At 38.0% G+C, this 20054-nt stretch overlaps 1 protein-coding gene across 3 annotated transcripts in view; it reads right to left on the bottom strand.

Moving 5' to 3' along the window:
- MANBA (mannosidase beta) overlaps window positions 1-19695 on the bottom strand; it is a 120344-nt gene extending 100649 nt beyond the window's left edge. For 2 of the 3 annotated variants that reach the window (XR_013766329.1, XM_079154682.1), the window contains exons 1-4: window positions 19378-19694; window positions 2805-2899; window positions 1406-1511; window positions 461-631 (exon numbers count right to left, since the gene is read on the bottom strand). Coding sequence is in view for 2 of the 3 variants with exons in the window: in XM_079154682.1 (XP_079010808.1) it covers window positions 461-631; window positions 1406-1511; window positions 2805-2899; window positions 19378-19554 (549 nt within the window). In the remaining variant the exon portion in view is untranslated. Of the gene's footprint in view, window positions 1-460; window positions 632-1405; window positions 1512-2804; window positions 2900-19377 lie in introns of all 3 variants that reach the window. The other variant, XM_079154683.1, reaches the window with a different exon arrangement.
- Window positions 19696-20054: the final 359 nt, after the last annotated feature.

The raw sequence follows: 20054 nt of genomic DNA, 5'->3' as shown, positions 1-20054 counted from the left end.
GTTTGATAAATCTAAAAAAAAAATTTAAAAACAATTTGTGGGCTGGGGTTGTGGCTCAGTGGTACAGCACTTGCCTAGCATGTGTGAGGCACTGGGTTCAATTCTCAGCACCACATATAAATAAATAAAATAATAGTTCATCATCAACAACAAAAAATATTTTTAGATTTTTTTTAAAAATAAAAAAATAACTTGTAAAGTTACATTATCATCTTCATCATTTTCTTTTTCCGGTGTTCCCTAAGTTCTGAAATGTTCAGAAGAAAACCTGGGAAGATAAAGATTCCCCATGAAAATCCAGATACTCCTTTCATTATTTCAAATTTTCAAGCCCCACCAACAAGTTAGAAAAGAGACTTTCAACTTTTGAAATGCCACTGGAGTCTTCAAGCAAGCATTTCATAAGTGAGCACACCCCCACCCTCAAAGCTAAAAACCCATCATTTTAAGAGATCATTACCTTTCGAATAAAGTTGACATGGCATTCACCCTTCTGCACAAGTGGAGGGCAGTTGGGGGGCACCTGGCGGCTGGTGTAAGCTTTGCTCTGCTTTGCAGCGTACAACACTGCTGACTGGAAACGCAGCTCAATGGAGTTCATGACTCTAACCACATTGGTAATATCGAAGATCTGAATTAAAGGGGAAGAACAGTCAACCAAATGATGTGGAAGTAGTCGTGTGTGTAAAATTTTAGATAAAGGTAGAATATATGAAAAATGTATCAAATATTCAAATCTAGAGTTAGCCTGCTCAATGGAAAGCAGCTCTCCAAAATAGCAGAACTTATTTGCACACTTTTAGTTATAACTAAGCATATTCTCCCACCCAAACACAGATTTCTAGGTTTCTTCTTCTATTTTTACTGACAGATGATTGTCCAGGGAAACAGACAGAACAGAAAGTATCTTTAGTCCGGGAATGTCTGCTCTAGCTATTTGCACGTGGCCTTGAACTGCCAAGGATTCCTAGACACATCATGACAACCCGACTCTCTGGAATGCATAGCATGTATTTCTAAGTCATAGTTATTTTTGTTTTGAAGCGTCTATCCTTGAAAGGGAAAGGAGATCAGGATACAGTCTCTTAGTCTATTCCAGAAAGAAAACATGTTCTATTCAAAATAATTTCTCAGTTGTCATCTCCCATGAAACTCTGGATCACCTAACAAAAGAGATCAGAAGAGCATCATCCCACACTTCCTAGATGCCAAGAACTTGCCAATCATCTTGTATAATTTGTTTATTGAATCCCCATGATCTGTAGTGTTCCATGATTCTACAAATGTAACTTACCCCATGTTGCAAAAAGCTTTCACTTGTCTCATGGCCAATTATGCACTTACCATTCTCTATTCACAAAACAACACAAACACACATGAATTTTTTTTTAACCTGATTACTTACGTATTTGTTGAACATGTTGTCTGTTTTCCCAATAGTGACGTTATTCAACAGGATTTCTGAAACTGTATCAACTCCCTCAAATACCAAATTTATTACTTGCCATTTGCTAGAAAAAGATTTTGAAAACAAGATGCATAAAACATTGACTTACAAAAGTCCTTTTTAATTAGTTAAGAACTAAAGAAATATTTTACAGAAAAACGTATATTCTTAAACAGTCATTTTCAACAGAAGTTTCAGGAATATTTGTTTAATATATGTTGCTATTTTCTAAGTGATCCAGCTCATCTCTCCATATAATATATCAATCACCACAAAATCTAGAGCACACCTTACAATTTCCAAGAGCATCAATTTTTCTTTCAGTTACTTCACAAAGTTCTTATGAGAATCAAGTTAAATAACAGACACAAAACATTTTCACAAATTATTACGTTTACTGACACAATCTAAGAGAGCACAGTAACTACTAACTTATATCTCTAAGTAGATGCTATGTGCCCAGCACTCTGCTAGGCCTCATGGGAACAGGCTCTGAACTTAAGAAATCTGAAAGCTGGCTGGCATTCTAGCCAAATACACAGGAAACAAAAACTTGCAATCTATCCTACTATGTAGGAGAGCCAGAAACACCGTAGGCATTGAAGACCGGAAAATAGTGCTTCATTAAGGGAAACGAAGAGGCCATTAGGACATAAATTCAGTTTTAAAAAAGACTATCAATTGGTTGAATTGGGGGTTTGTAGAGCTCAAAGTGAAATAGGACTGCTAGGGAGGTATCATCTGAAAATAAAAGCCTGGAGCACAGTAACTCCATGATACTAAGCACAATGTTCTGAATTTGTTAAGAGACTAGTAAATAATTACCAAAAAAATTCATATCAAGGGAACAGAAAATTTTTAAAATTTATTTAATATTAATGGTGATATACATACTTAAATTATATTCTTCTTTATGTAGAAATATATGCTTATAATAACAGAATATTACTTCTTTTCGTGGCCTCATGGCATGGCCTAAGGTGAGGGTCGTGGTCTCAGTGGCTGGTTAGCACCACACAGAACAAATAATGTATCTATGATTCTACTTAACAATGCTATAGATGTACACACTGTATTGGTTACTGGGGAGAGGGTGGGGAGGAGGGAATTTACATAGGAGAACTGACTAGGTCTAGGTGACTTCATTATAATCACTGGAAAAATGATTCCATAAGATGCAATTTCATGATCAGTGGCACCATCCTCACACACACAACATTAATCACATGTTCACTCTTTCAGTGCAAGGCTTTAATCTGACTTAATTCTTTGATATGAAACCTAAGCAAAGGTAAAAGAAGAAAAGCTCAAATAATAATAACTATAGTGTATGTACAAATAACTATTATGTATTTACCTGATATCAAAGGGAATTTTAAATTCCTTGCTATAAGTCCAGTTATCCAAGGAAATCCATCTATAGTTAAGGTCATTAAATCCATAGTAAGGATCCTGTTGATAAAAGGTAAAAATTATGATAGACACCTAAATATGCAAAAATAAATAAATAGTACAAATTACTAACAACAGTTATTGATTACCTAAAAATTAATGAGCTCTTGGTCTAAGAGAACAAAGAGGACAGATTATTAACACTAAAAAATGTGGAGGAATTATTTCGATAGATGCAGAAAAAGCATTCGATAAAATACAGCATCCCTTCATGCTCAAAACACTAGAAAAAACAGGGATAGTGGGAACATTCCTTAACATTGTAAAGGCTAGCTACGCTAAGCTCATAGCCAATATCATTCTAAATGGTGAAAAACTGAAAGCATTCCCCCTAAAAACTGGAACAAGGCAGGGATGTCCTCTTTCACCACTTCTATTCAACATCGTTCTTGAGACTCTAGCCAGAGCAATTAGACAAACCAAAGAAATTAAAGGGATATGAATAGGAAAAGAAGAACTCAAACTATCCCTGTTCGCTGATGACATGATTAAATATTTAGAGGAACCTGGAAATTCCACCAGAAAACTCTTAGAACTCATCAGTGAATTTAGTAAAGTAGCAGGTTACAAGATCAATGCTCATAAATCCAATGCATTTGTATGCATAAGTGATGAATCTTCAGAAAGAGAAATTAGGAAAACTACCCCATTCACAACAGCCTCGAAAAAAATAAAATACTTGGGAATCATTCTCACAAAAGAGGTGAAAGACCTCTACAATGAGAACTACAGAACACTAAAGAAAGAAATTAAAGAAAACCTTAGAAGATGGAAAGATCTCCCATGTTCTTGGATAGGTAGAACTAATATATTGTCAAAATGGCCATACTACCAAAAGTGCTATACAGATTCAATGCAATTCCAATTAAAATCCCAATGATGTACCTTACAGAAATAGAGCAAGCAATTATGAAATTCATCTGGAAGAATAAGAAACCCAGAATTGCTAAAGCAATCCTTAGCAGGAAGAGCGAAGCAGGGGGTATTGCAATACCAGATCTTCAACTCTACTACAAAGCAATAGTAACAAAAACGGCATGGTATTGGTACCAAAATAGACAGGTATATCAATGGTACAGGATAGAGGACATAGACACAAACCCAAATAAATACAATTTTCTCATACTAGACAAAGAAAAATATGCAATGGAGAAAAGATAGCCTCTTCAACAAATGGTGCCGGGAAAACTGGAAATCCATAAGCAACAGAATGAAATTAAACCCCTATCTCTCACCCTGCACAAAACTCAACTCAAAATGGATCAAGGACCTCGGAATCAGACCAGAGACCCTGCATCTTATAGAAGAAAAAGTAGGTCCAAATCTTCAACATGTCGGCTTAGGATCAGACTTCCTTAACAGGACTCCCTAGCACAGGAAATAAAAGCAAGAATCAACAACTGGGATAGATTCAAACTAAAAAGCTTTCTCTCAGCAAAGGAAACTATGAGCAATGTGAAGAGAGAGCCTACAGAGTGTGAGAAAATCTTTGCCACTCATACTTCAGATAGAGCACTAATTTCCAGAATATATAAAGAATTCAAAAAACACTACACCAGGAATACAAATAATCCAATCAACAAATGGGCTAAGGAAATGAACAGACACTTCACAGAAGATCTACAAGCAATCAACAAACATATGAAAAAATGTTCATCTTTAGTAATAAGAGAAATGCAAATCAAAACTACCCTAAGATTTCATCTCACCCCAATTAGAATGGCAATTATCAAGAACACAAGCAACAACAGGTGTTGGCGAGGATGTGGGGAAAAAGGTACACTCATACATTGCTGGTGGGGTTGCAAATTAGTGCAGCCACTCTGGAAAGCAGTGTGGAGATTCCTCAGAAAGCTTGGAATGGAACCACCATTTGACCCAGCTATCCCACTCCTTGGCCTATACCCAAAGGACTTAAAATCAGCATACTACAGAGATACAGCCACATCAATGTTCATAGCTGCTCAATTCACAATTGCCAGATTGTAGAACCAACCTAGATGACCTTCAATTGATGAATGGATAATTCATCATATATATACAATGGAATATTACTCAGCCATAAAGAATGATAAAATTATGGCATTTGCAGGCAAATGGATGAAATTGGAGAATATCATGCTAAGTGAGATAAGCCAATCTCAAAAAACCAAAGGACGAATGATCTCACTGATAAGCTGATGATGACACATAATGGGGGGTGGGAGGGGGCAAGAATGGAGGAAATAAAGACTGTATAGAGGGAAAAGAGGGGTGGGAGGGGTGGGAGGGGTGGGGGGGAAGGGAAAATAACAGAATGAATCAAACAACATTACCCTATGTATATTTATGATTCCACAAATGGTATGCCTTTACTCTATATACAAACAGAGAAACAACATGTATCCCACTGTTTATAATAATATATATATATATATGAGAAGTTTAATAAATAAAAAAAATGTGGAGTAAAATAATTCCAACAAAACATCTGAAAATGAAAACGTTCTGAGATATAAATAATATGATTTCATTATCAAAAAACATGTGGAGTCAAGATCAGTAGCACTTGTTAAAACCTGACAGAACCACTGAAGTATTGGTAGAGACTAAAAGATAGGGGTTTTTTTGCTTTGTTTTGGGTTTTTTTTTTTTTTTAATATTTTTCAGTTGTCAATGGACCTTTATTTTATTTATTTATATGTGGTGCTGAGGATCAAACCCAGTGCCTCACACATGCTAGGCAAGTGCTCTTCTACTGAGTCACAACCCCAGCCCTGAAAGAGTTTTGATGCTAGCTAGCAATCTTTCATGGCCCTTTAGTTCTCACTTGGCTTGTTGCTGCCACTACTCCAGTTGGCCTCCAGGGGGCACACTTCTCTACTGCCCAAAGGTCAGTAAACTCCCATTCCTTTAGATATGATAATACTATTGTTTCATGCTGCAGTGGCAGAGCTGAGTAGACATGACAGAAAACATATGGCCCCCAAAGTCAAAAATGTTTAGTATCTAGCACTTTACTGAAAACACTGGCCAACCCCTGCCCAGCACTGATCAAAGTGTTCAAAGATCTTGTTCCATTTCAGTGCCCAGTCCCAAGTCCTCCTTTTCATTATCCCCATATCTTTTTTTCCCTACCCATTTTCTATCTTTGACCTTTCATAAAAGGGCTCCCAGACAGAGGTAGAACAGAAAGTGGAAAGTGAAGCTTTTCTGTTCATCTGTGAACATCACCTGGCTGCAGAGAAGAAAACTGGGCACAGAGGGACTTCCCCCTCCATCAAGGACAGGGACAGGGGTTTTTTACTTAGGGAATGCAACTCCAGATGGAGAAGGAAAAAACAGCTTTGTCTAGGTTCCACAAAGGTAAGAGCTAAATGCCCCAGTTAGGCTGGCAGTGTCCAGCTGGCCAGCTGGCCAGGACACTAATCTATCAGAGGCACTAGAGCACCATTGGGTGTGTATCAAGATCAAGATCAAGACAGCAGGAGTCAGTCACAAACTGTTCCTAACTGGACAAAATGTTTTGATAAACTACCAGGAGAGGGAATAAATGATGAAATTTAATAACAACAGATAATTATCAAACTGATTTTTTTTTTTTTTTTTTTTTTTTTTTGGTAGCAGGGATTGAACCCAGGGCACTCAAATACTAAGCCACATCCCCAGCCCTTTTTAGTTTTTATTTTGAGACAGGGCCTTGCTTAGTTGCTTATTTAGGACCTCACTAAATTGCTGAGGCTGGCTTTGACTTGCGATCCTCTTACCTCAGCCTCCTGAGTCACTGGGATTACAGGCCTGTACCACCACACTTGATTGTCAAACTGATTTGTAAGTTCTGGTTAATGGTAAGGTTTTGTACTGTTAAAGAGTTTGTGCCAGGCCCAGCTAACTTGCCTCTTTTCCTCCTCATCCCACACACAGGACTCCAGTGAACAAACAGGGAACAGATATTTAAAGACACAGGCTTAAAGAAGTACTTCATTGTTAACTTGGCCATGTGTTTCTACCAGGCCCTATTTATAACTCTACATTGTGAACTTAGTCCAATACAGTTAAAAATATCATATGAGAAGGAAAGGGTGAGAACAACTCAGCCACAACACCTCACACCTAACACAGGGCTGGCTGGCCATCTGGCTGGCAGACCTCAAGTCCCTGTCCTGTCACCCAGGTCTTTGGTGGAAGCTGCCTGTCCAGTTTAAGAAGGCAATCTTTCTAGGTATATTATTTTAATATACAAACAATTTACAGGTTAAAATGTTTCTCTGACTTGAGAGAACCCATCTGAGAAATCATCATACTGTATGACTCCACATACATGACAGTTTTCAACAAATATCTGTCTGGGACTGAACTCCTGTACTAGGCCCCAACAGACTAGATCAGACCAAAATGGCATCCCTTGTGCTAAATGAACTTTAAGGAAGCAGGGAGATCCCCAAACTGACCAGGTTTTTCTACATCAAATTCAGTGTAATAAAGAACTCGCTGCTTTAACCCTTACAAGAAAAGGAGCCCAAAGTAACTTGATGTTAACAAACCCATTTTTTCTATTATCTGTTTGCTTTATTGCCATCTTAAAACTACTACTGTTCGGCCAATGAGTGGGAAGTCTCATTCTGTTTTAGAGAATGGAGGTGGTTCTGGTTCATGAAGTGTGAATAAAAGCACACTGGATCTTTAAATTTGCTGTCATATTTTGTGATTTAACACAGAAAAGGCAAAACTACAAAAGACCATAAAAGACTCAGTAGCTGCCAAGGGTTGAAAAGGAAGGAGGGATGAATGGTTGGAACACAGAAGATGTTTGGGGCAGTGAAACTATTATGTGTGCTTCTACAGTGGTGTATATGTGTCATTACGCATTTGTCCTAATCCACTGACTGTACAACCAAAAGTGAGCCAGAATGCGAAGTGTGGACTTTGGGTGATAATAATGTGTCAGTGTTGGTCCCCTGATTGTAACAGATGCACCACTTTGTATCACTCTGGTGGAGAATGTTGATAAGAGGGAGGCTGTGCCGTGTGGTATATGGGAACACTCTGTACTTTCCATTCAATTTTGCTCAGAATCCATAAGTGCTCTATAAAAGGTAGTTTATTATAAATTTTGTTCTTACTAAGGAAAAATACCATACAGAAAGCTTGCAGAGCCTTAGATTACATTTATAATAACTACTCCAAATGTTAATCAACCAACATAATTTAGTTTCAGATTGGTCTGACCTCTTTGGATCATATTAAAATTCTGAGTGCTATTTAAAGCAAACAGCAGCTCAGTGTTGCCTATTAAGACTAAGGACCCATGTATGTCACTGAGCTTTTAAGCAAACCCATGAACCCTAAGACCAATAACAGTATTATTTGTTGACCACGTACTGTATATCACCCTCCAAACAGGCACTCATGTACTCTTATCTTCATAATAAACTCATGCAGTAAATATCATTTTACAAAGGAAGAAACTAAAGTTCCAAAAGCTAAAGTGTCTTTCCTGAGGTACCATGACCAAGCAGAAGTACATCCCAGAATGAAACCAAGTTAGTCTAACACCAAAGTCTACAGTCTTTGAACTACACTATACGCCTTATTTACTTACACTTTTATACCAGATGATATCTGCAACATTCATAACAACAGCTAAAAGTTGCATGTGACCCTACTAGGTCGGCACCATTATCATTCCCATTTACTCACAAAGAATTCAAGGCTCAAAGGCAAGCAGCAATTAAATTATGGAGTACTGACTCAGACCTAGGAAATCTGTCTCAGAGTCCACACACGTAATCATTACCTAGTACTGCCATTAGTGTCACAAACACCATCAGTAGCTACAATGTCAATGCTATTTATAAAGCACGAGCCATGAGATAAATATGGCATGTGTGTGCCTGAGCTGGTTATTTATAATTGATATTTACCCTCCTTAAAACATATCAACAAACCAGTTATCATCAGAACAACTGAATGACAGCATTAGTCTCATTTTCTCAGTAAGCTTCTGGCCTCCATTTATTATATCTGGTTATAGAAATACAGACTACTTTACCAGGTGTAGATGTATAGATTTTCCTCCCAAATTCTGTTTCAGCCCAAAACCTGGCATAGAGTCAGATATAACTAGCTCAAATGGAGCTAAATAAAGACTTTATAACCATTCCATCTTCTTTGACAAAAATAAGTAAATATTCTGAAAACAAGCAAAACTAAACAATATACTGATACACAGATATTTGAAAGATTAAGACCTTAATTTGTAAGAAACAATGAAATGATAATCCAGAATAATAATGTATAGCTTGGATTTTTTTTTTTTTTTTTTTTTTTTACTCCCTTCTACTATGCTGGGGATTGTGTGCTCTACCACTGAGCTACATCTCTAGGGTTTTTTTTATTTCTGAGACAGGATCTCAGTAAGGTGCCCAGGCTAGCCTTGAATTTGTGATACTCCTGCCTCAGCCTCCCAAATTGCTGAGATTACAGGCTTGTACTACTGTGCCTGGCTTAGATTTGATCTTAAAAGCCCCCCAAATGTCCATATGGTATAAAAGCTTGGTCTACAGCATGGCACTATTGGCAGGTGGCAGACCCTTTAAGAGGGAGCCTAGTGGGAAGTCTTCTGTCATTGTGGGTGTGCCCTTGAAGGGGCTGGAGGTGTGAAGGGGATCTCAACTGCTTCTCTCCTTCCTCTTTTTGGCTTCTCAGTCATGAGGTGAGTTAATGTGCTCCACCTTGCACTGCTACCATGATATACCACCACAGGCCCAAAACAACAGGACCAATTGATCATAAACTGACATCTGCAAAACTGAGAGCCCTTTATAAGTTGATTATCTTGGGTATTTTTTACAGTGACGAAAAGCTCACTAACACAGTGGATAACTTTAAGAGAAGCAGGCAATAAGATTGAGGAGAGGCAAATAACTGCAATGGTATCAGTGATATGCAGGCTTGTAAGTCTGATGGTGGGTATATAGCTATTCATATAATTAGTAGACTTTTAAAATCATAAACACAGGGCTGGGGACATAGCTCAGAAGTAGAGTGTTTGTCTAGCATGTGAAAGGCCCTGAGTTCAATCCCCCGTACTGCAAAAAAAGATAAACCCATGTGTGCATATAAATTTCCATGAACTAAGTACTATTATAAGAAAATGTTAGGGTTGGGGATGTAGCTCAGTGCTCGAGTGCTTACCTCACATGCATAAAGCCAGGGGTTTACTCCCCAGCACCACACCAAAAATAAATAAAGGAAAAGAAAAGGGAAGGAGGGCAGGAAGGGATATACTCTCTGAATATTGGTTTCTCTATTGTTAGATACAATCTTCAGCTGATTCTGACTTCAAAGAGTGTATAGATGCAGCCCACAAGTCAGTCAAAACGTTTTGTTCAGCCTGAACATCCTTTTTTTCTAAAATCCTTATGTAAATAAAGACTGTTTCCATCTAATACTGCTCTAGGTGAAAAGTAATTGCAATTTAAGGAGGCTCCTTATTTTTCTGACCAAAGAGACTAAGAGGGGGAAAAAAGACAATTTGCTTAGCCCACTGCTAAGTGCCAAGCATCACGCAAGGGACCTGAAAGAGACCTGAGGTAAGTGGTTTGATGCCCTCACTACAGTGTAGCAGCAAGTTGCCAGAAGCTAGAACTCATGAAAGTCTAGAAAAAATGTTTAGAAAGATTCTTAACCTGCGCTTGCTCAGGGAGCAAGGTTGGACAGTTGAAGAGTCCCACAGAGATGGCTGCTGTCTCTGAGATGAAGTTAGAGGTGCATGGAGCTCATGGGTGGAAGAGGTAGTGAGACAGTCATTTTTTAAATGGGTTTGTGCCCCAGCTCAACCCTGGTACTTGTGGGACCTTGTGAAGCTCATAAAGCACCATTTTCTCAGATTCTGAATGGAGATAATAATTATACCTACATGCCTCACAAATCAGTACAAAGATTATAAGATAATTTTGAAAAGTGCTTAGAATTGTTCTTGGCACACAGTGAGCACTCAATAATGAGAGCTGCTGTTTCTATTATACATAGTAATCTGAAATGATTTCTAAGATTTATCAAATCAAAAGTCAGTATAAGGACTGGGGAGATAGCTCAGTTGGAAGAGTGCTTGCCTTACAAGCACAAGGCCCTGGGTTCAATCCCCAGCACGGCAAAAAAAGAAAAAAATAAGTCAGTATAAAACAACTTAAATGTAGAATGCCATCATTTGTAGGCGGAAATAGATAAGTCTATAGATGATATATGTCATATGTTTATCCAGAAGAATATACAAGACATTAATTGTTTCTGTGGAAGGAAGGAACTGATGAACTAGAAGACAGTGATAGAAGACTTGCTTTTCACTAAATGTTCTACTTTTAAAAGTTTTTACCACTTATATGCTCTATTTATTTCAAGAAGTCATTAAAATTGAATATTTAAAAAAAAAATAAGTTACACCGATAGCAGTAGAAATGACTAGGATAAAATGGCTATACAATATCATAGGTGGTAAGGTAGTGAAGGTTGGACCACAAAATCCAGTACCTGCAATATAAGGTAAGAAGAGAAGAAATAAAAACAAAAACGAATGGCATCAAGATTCTGAGCATAGTACACTAAGAAAATACTCATGTTTTGATTAGAGATAGGTACAGTAAGAGAAGTTGAAGATTGAGAGGACTTCAAGAAGAGATTTAGATATACTGAGTTTCATATACCATGAGGACATTCAGGTGAGAATGGAGTAGAATTTCTCAATGGAAACCAGGAGAGAGGTGGCAGACAGAGATAAGTGATTGAGCTATTTTGGCACAGAGGTAATGGTTCACCAAAGAGTCTTCCAAGATACAGAGAATAGTGATAGATGTGATATATGGATTAACCCTCAAGCAATGCTTATATTCACTGAAAATTTAAGCAAATGGGATGCTTTGGGTGGCAAATTTGAACAACAATATATCATTCTCTTGTCACAATTTTCACTGGGCATTTTAAAATTAAAACAATGATTGTTTTCTGTTTCCATCTAATACTGCTCTAGGTGAAAAGTAATTGCAATTTAAGGAGGCTCCTTATTTTTCTGACCAAAGAGACTAAGAGGGGGAAAAAAGACAATTTGCTTAGCCCACTGCTAAGTGCCAAGCATCACGCAAGGGACCTGAAAGAGACTTGAGGTAAGTGGTTTGATGCCCTCACTACAGTGTAGCAGCAAGTTGCCAGAAGCTAGAACTCATGAAAGTCTAGAAAAAATGTTTAGAAAGATTTTTTATTTTATTTTTTTATTTGCTCTTTTTGGATATACATGGTAGTACAGTGTATTTTGACATATTATACATACATGGAATATAACTCATTCTAATTAGGATCCCACTCCTGTGGTTGTAATGATGTGGAGTTTCATTGTTGGTATATTCATATATGAACATAGGAAAATTATGTCCAATTCATCCTGCTGTCTTTCCTATTCCCATCCCCCCTCCCTTCTCTTCATTCCCCTTTGTCTAATCCACTGAACTTCTGTTCTTCCCTCTCTCCCTTTACTGTGTGGCTATTTACTCTTCCTGCTAACAGGCACCACAATGGGTGAAGAGAACGTATTGATTTGAATCACTGCTCCATCATTTATTAGACAGATGATTTTGGGCAATAACTTCTCTGAGCCTCAGTCAATGTGAGGCTTTGTGTATACTTTCCACATAGTTGTTGTGGAAATTATATGAAAAATTGCACTGAAAGGGCCCAGAAGAGTGCATTGAACATGGAAGACATTAAATAAATATTACATGAAAATGAATTTTATAGTCTAGGTTGATGAAATACACTTATTTGTGATAAGGACCAACCAGTACCCCACCTAAAAATTCTATTTCAGACAGGCCTTTGATTCTCAGTGTTGGGTCAAATTAAGTCAATCTTTCCATGGCCCAAATATAACCTGTATGGCATCAAATGTGAAAGTATGTGACCAGGTTTAAGAATCAAAATTTTTTTTTTTTTTTTTTTTTTTTGGTGCTGGGGATCGAACCCAGGGCCTTGTGCTTGCAAGGCAAGCACTCAACTGACTGAGCTATCTCCCCAACCCCAAGAATCAAAAATTTTTAAATACTTTTTTAAAATAAAAAATGAGGGCCTAAAGACCTCATGATTCTCTCTTCCCAGAAACTGATGCTGTGAGTTTATAACTATTTCTGTTTAAACTTAGCATAGTATTACATGCAGTCATTAGCTAACTTATCTCCATAATGTCACACATGGTTTAAGCGTCAAACTTTTAGAAGAAAACATATGGATCCTTAAATGAGGTCTCTACTAAAAACTTTTGAAGCAATTTCCCATCATAAAATGATCAAAGTCTTTGTAATGCCTAAGACCTATGTGGATGGTTAGTATAACAACTAGGAAAGTATCTTCTGTTTTCAGAATAAATTTATGTTTAGTAATTTTGAACTGCATTTATGAGATTTCCTACTTTGAAAAACATCAAAATATCTCATGGGTGATAATGGAATTGTGGTTATATTTTTTAAAAAGAAATTCCTTACCTTTAAAGCCAAACCAAAATATTTGTGGATGGAATAATATATCTGAAAGTTCTTCAAAATAATAAATAGTAGTGTACTGGGTAGGGGAGGAAACAAAATTAGTTCTAACTTGATAAATGTTGAAGCCAGGTAATGGATAAATGGAAGTTCATTTTGCTATTTCTATTTTAGTATCTCTTTGAAATTTACCACAATAATTTTAAAAATATTCACATGGAATTTGCTTCTCTGCAACTTAAAAGAACATAAAAATGTACATTCATCAACTCTGATGTACATGTTATTAGAATGTATTTATGAATGATAACCTGCAGATTAGGGCCAATAGGCAGAATGATTAAAACTATGTTAATCACATGTATTATACACGATATGATCCTGTAGTTTATATTTGATGTATTTACCTGTCTAAAAATATCCTTCTTTAGTCATTTTTCCAAAGTACATAAGAAGAATATAAGGTAATAATAAAATTTAGAGAAAAAATACTAGATATCTGGTTCCCACCCCTTTTTAACATGTGTATATTTATAACATATTTTCTTCTATTTTTAAGTGTATATTTTGAGGAAGGCACATCTTTATAATGGATCCTAGGTGTTTATTGAAAACTGTCCTGGATTTATATTTATAAACAGACACAGAAAGATGTTCATCATATATTTTACACGAAAAAATAGCTTTCAAAACCATCTTAGACAATTGCTTCATTTTTATATTATTGTATATACTTACAGAATGTCTGGAAAGATAAACTCTAAATATTTTACAGTGATTATTTTTGTTTTACAGTGTACTTTTAATTGGTTTTCTTTATTTATATTTTCTACTCTTTTTCTGTGCTGGGAATTAAACCCAGGGGCACTGAACCACTGAGACACATTCCTAGCCCTTTGTATATTTGGAGACAGGGTCTCACTTAGTTGCTGAGGGCCTCAGTAAGTTGCTGGGACTGGTTTTGAACTTGTGATCCTTCTGCCTCAGCCTATCAAGCCACTGGGAACTGCATTAATTTTTTGTATAATAAAGATTATACTTTTATAATTCTTTTTAAAAGATTAAAAGAGAAGGAATAAGAAAATTATATCGATATATGAGATTTTGGTACATAATAAAATTAATACTTCAGTGAACAAAAGAGAAATTGTTCAAATGATGGATGTGAACAACTTATAAACCATTTAAAAATCAATGTGTCAAATTTTTAAACATAAAAAAAGGAACCATAGGAATAGGGGGATGTGCTTTCTAAGCATAGCACCTTTTATGTAGTTTCCAAAGGTTCCTGGGTATAAGTTTGAATGTTGGGAGGTGGTAGGATCTTTAAGAGGTGGGGCCTGGTGCAAGGTTCTTATTGGCCCATATGTTCTCCTCCCTCACACAGGCTGCCTGTGATAGGATCTGCCATGATGTAGCCTATAGGACTTTTGCAAAGCTAGCAAACTGCTGTTTGAACTTCAGCCTCCAAAACTGCTAGTTAAATAAACACTCTCTTTTCTGTATGAAGTACCCAGCCTCAGTATTTCATTATAATAATGGAAAATTTACTAATACACTAACCAAAGAAACGATCAGAAAAGAAAAATCTTAAAATATTTCTATATAAAACTTTAAAACACCTACATGAAAAATATATCATTAATGGGAAATCTTTGAAAATACGTAACATGTAAAAACATCTTAAAGTTTATATTTTTTAAAAAATGACTAGCCAGTGGATAAATAAAAAAACATGAATAACCTCCAAATCACTAGCAAACATACTCAATAAACACATCAAAGGTATTTAACTTCACTAAAAGGTAAATTGGGTTTTTTTTGCTCTAATTAGTTATACATGACAGTAGAATGCATTTTTGACACACCATACAGATTGAGTGTAACTTATTCTTCTGGTTGTACATGATGTAGAGTTACACCAGTCATGTAATCATACATCCACATAGGGTAATAATGTCTGATTCATTCTACTGTCATTCCTACCCCCATAACCCTTCCCCTATTCACTCACCTCTGTCTAATCCAAAGTACCTCTATTCTGCCCTAGCAACCCCCTTATTGTGAATTAGCATCTGTGTTATCAGAGAAAACAGGTAATTTGGGTTTTGTTGTTGTTTCTTTTAACTAATATTCCAACCTACCGCCTAAAAAAGCAATCTGATAAAATGGTTATGGGAGTGTACAATTAGTATAGTTTTATGAAGAACAACCCAGAAGTGCATACAAAAACTTAAACCTGCATTCCTTTTGAATTAGTTATTCTACTTTTAAATATCTGCCTAAGAAAATAAGGATCAATACTAAATTTTCATTTAAAGGATTGCTCCCTACAAAAAGAAAAAGATGAAGTCAGTTCTAACCATCCAATAATAAGTGACTGATTATAGGTGAAGGTAAATGTGTAGTGGAAGAAAAGAGATCCATTCAGCATGGTTTGTAGAAATATGCTTACTGAATATAAGACTATCACAAAATATTAAATATAAAAAGTTGTTAAACCATATATTTAAATACTTACAAATGTGCAGTCATAGAAAAATCCTGAATGGATATAGTATCTTTTTAAATTTTAATAGTGGTTATCTCTGGAAGTCAGTTTTACAACTTTTCTTATTGTTATTTATATCATCCAATTTGGACACACTGAAAAACCCTTAAAAATAATCTTTTCAAAATTTATAAAAATAAAAAAGTACATAGGAAAGCTGAGAACATTCCTAACAAAAGAGTCCCTTTATCTATGCACTTCACATATTATATAGCAATTTGTTAGGTTTCTGCCTCACAAAATTACCTTTCACAAAATAGAAACTGGAGTCTTGTTCATTTCCTTCTAATTTCTGATGCCTATTACTGCATGGCATAACAGGGCAAATAAATAACAGGGAGTGTAAGCTCTCCAAGATATCTGTTGGGCTCAGAAAACCATACCCCAAAATAGAACTAAGGTATATCTGGCCTTTACCACCACTCTTATCCCTCAAATTCCAACCCTACCCCATCTGTCCTCCCCTTTGTCTCTGAAAGTGCAGGAAGGGGCTTTATCTGAAGTTCCCCCCTGTGTTGTCCTTAAAGAACAGGGTACAGTAAAACACCATGTCCCTGAATGCCCATTTCTATTCCCAAATACCTAGCCAAGTCAAGGGAAGGAAGAGAGTCTGGGCAGAAGTGCCCAGATACATATTTTCATTTTTTTTTATGGTGCTGGGGATTGAACCCAAGGCCTGGTGCACGCTAGGCAAGCCCTCTTCCACTGAGTCCCATCCCCAGATAACACATTTTCTTGAAGGACACTGACTCTCTCTCAAGTAAGCTGGGAATTAGGGCAAGTTAATATTATCTGTAGAGAGCTGCTTTCGTGCATGCACACCAAGTTCCCTGGGGTGTTGCTAATACAATAGAATAAAGCAAGCTAAGTTGATGCTTATTCTGTAAACTAAACTATAATACCCCCTCCCTGTAATAACAGATCAGAGCATCGCAGAAAGGGAAGTGCTTATCCAAGGAGCTGGCCCTGAATGAAGCATCCTGAGGTATAGGAGGTGCTGCTTTCTTGGGAGGTACGGGAGGGAACTGCATGGAACAGAGGTATAACTGTCTAGCCCATTGCAACTGGAATTTCTGGTGAACACCTGTCTATCCTGTTGACAATAGACCTTTGGTGAAACTTCTGTCTGTCCAGTCTGTCACCACTGGACTTCCCTTGTAAACATTTCTCAATAAACTCTATACTTCATATCTCATGTCCAGGTGTCTTCCTTGTTTCTTGGCAATCTATTCCACTTGCCTAGTGGGTGGTAAACATTACATTCCCTTATTTACCCAAAGCCTGGATCCTCCAACAGATTAACTAGAAAGAAAAAAGACTAGAATTGACACCATATTCAAAGCCCAGGCAAACTTCATACTGGACTATTGTTTGTTGTTTGGTCCTATTCATCTCCCCTAAAAAACATTTACACTTTCTTTAAAATTGCCTACAGCCTTCACTTTCTTCTCCCCTATGAAGTATTTAAGCTTCAACCATCTGACCCTCCTTTGAATTTCTTATTTTGTATGACTCATTGGTTCTTGCATGTTTTCAGTTTGTATGCCTTTTCTTCTGTTAATCTACCTATTGTCAATCTACTTAGTAGACTCAAATTAGTAAAACTTCAGTGAGTGGAAAGAAAGTTTATTTTACTCCTCCACACCTAAGATTAAGTTTTTGTCAGGAAATCCAAACAATCACCTATGAAACAGCCCATTGGTCACAGAGCCTCTCAGTAAATGCAAATTTCATTTAGCCAGCAGTTTAAATTTAAAAAAAAAAAAATCCTCAAGTTTTCCTTGATTCTTCATTCTCTCTCCTCACATCAACAAACCCAACTGAACAATTCCTGTTTGTTGTACAGTTAAAATGTGTTCTTGTATTTCCCATTGCTTTAATTCTACTAGTAAAACAAGGCAAACAGAGACCCTGCAGATAAACACAGGCATTCTCAAAATAAGTGTAATGAAGCCACAGGTACGGAGGCTATGGTCCATGTCACATGTACTTTATTAACTAAAAATAAAGTACTTAAGATTGAAAATGATTCCCTAAGAACATTTGTACAGTCTCAATATCATATCATTCATTTCCTTTCTGAAATACACCTGAGGCAGGAGAGTACTAATGAGTACCAGATCAGACATTATGCCCTGTCATTGAAGTAAATTTATAATGATACTCCTCTAAAAGGCATGATTTAAAAAAAAAAAAAAAAAAAAACACCATGGTAAGAAAACAGAATATAGAATCCAGGCTATGAAGTTGGGTCCAACCACTTGAATAAGAATTCCATATCTGTCAACTTCATTGCTTGTGATAGTGGCATGTTCTCTAACTTCTCCTGAAATCGATAACTCCTTATCATCAATAAAATCCAGGTAAGAACACTTTCTCCCTAGTTGTTTTGAGGATTGGAACAATACGTGCCAATGATAAAAGCATCAAGTACATCTTGCCCTGAGAAAGACAAGATGTGAGAAAACAATAAGCAGCAACTGGAACAGCAAAAGCTGTGGAAGATGAATGTCTGTTTGCAGATGCCCAGGCTGCCAAACAGAAAACATCCCTCCAAGGAGTCTGTTATTTGGAGAATCTATTATGTGATGGGGACCTACCCATATGCAACACATATGCATCCACGCATACATCTCACATGCCTGCCACATTCCCTCATGTAACAGTCAGTCTTAAAATTTATTTTAGGTTTCAAGGCTAGGGATGGAGAGGGCCCTGGTACCACCAACCCCCATCCAATATATTCAGAATTTACATTGGCACTGACAACTCCAGATTTATTCTTTTTTTAAAAAATGTTTTTAGATGTTGATGAACCTTTATTTTATCCATTTATTTATATGTGGTGCTGAGAATCGAACCCCGTGTCTCACACATGCTAGGCAAGTGCTCTACCACTGAGCCACTACCCTAGCCCCAGATTTATTCTTGTAGGTCTCATTCTCCTTAACCTATGTGTTGTATCAAGCCCAAATCTGACTCTCTGTAGCTTAAGAGCAAAAATGAAAACCTGAGACATTACTTGATAAACTCTTAGTTAGCTAAAAGGCTATACGGTCCCCTGCAGCGCCCAGGTAGTGGGAATAGTCATCTCCCACCTTAACGCTTGTCAGTGACGTGTCCTTTACACAGCGCTTCTGTCCAGAACTATGGCAATAAGTAAACTTCGAACTGAAATACTGTTTTCTCTGACTAAACTTCCTCTTTCCTGAGTTACTGATCTCCCAGCTTGGCTCGGTCAGTCTCCATCTAGCCTATAGCCACTGCCCCCGTCCTGCCTCTCGGACCACAAGATGCAAAGCGGAGGTTAAATGCCAAGCCGACGAGAACAGCCAGGCTCGAGGGCTGCAGGCGGTCCCGGGCCCCCTCGTCACTCCGGGAACTCGGGCGCAGGCTCCCCGACGGACGGCCGCACACCGTACCTGGATTAGGCCCTGCTGGAACAAGGCGGTGTGCACGCTGCCGGGGACGGTCCCGAGCAGCTCCAGCGAGCGGTTCCCGCTGCGGATCCTCCAGCTTCCTCCTAGGCCGTAGCTGAGCGCCCCGGAAGTCGAGCCCGACCCGCACAGCGCCAGCAGCAGGAGCAGGTGCAGGCGCATCTCGGAGCCTGGCGGGCTCGCCGGAAGGGTCGGGTTCAGCCGCTTCAGGGGACCCAAGGCGAGAACACCGGTCAGTCTTGCTGAAAAGCCGAAGCTTTAGCTGTCCCCACCCCAGGGCCCCGGGACCCGCCCCCAGAAGCCGGCCCCGCCCCAGGTCAGCTGAGCCCTCTCCACAGCGCCTCGGGCCCTGGACCCGGAGGCCGGGCCCCCGGAGCGGGAACTTGGGCCTTCGTTAACGGTCCCAAACTGGGGGTTTCTGCGGGTTGCGTCCTCCTGTAGAGTTTCTTCCCGCTTCCCTGGTATATGTGCTGGAAGGCAAGAACGTTATACGGTAATTGGGACACACATCCCTGGGAACAAAGTGGCACAAAGTCTGTGGGAGATCAGGGACAGACAGTATGTGGAGATTACATGTAGAGAGGAGCCTCATATCTGCAGAGAACAGAAACAGGAGACGTCCCACCACTTCCCCACAATATGCACAGACTTTGTGCACGCTA

The sequence above is a fragment of the Sciurus vulgaris genome (assembly GCF_902686455.1).
Source record: "Sciurus vulgaris genome assembly, chromosome: 9".
In the NCBI taxonomy this organism is placed as follows: domain Eukaryota; kingdom Metazoa; phylum Chordata; class Mammalia; order Rodentia; family Sciuridae; genus Sciurus; species Sciurus vulgaris.
This window is presented reverse-complemented; position numbering and strand designations above follow the sequence as displayed.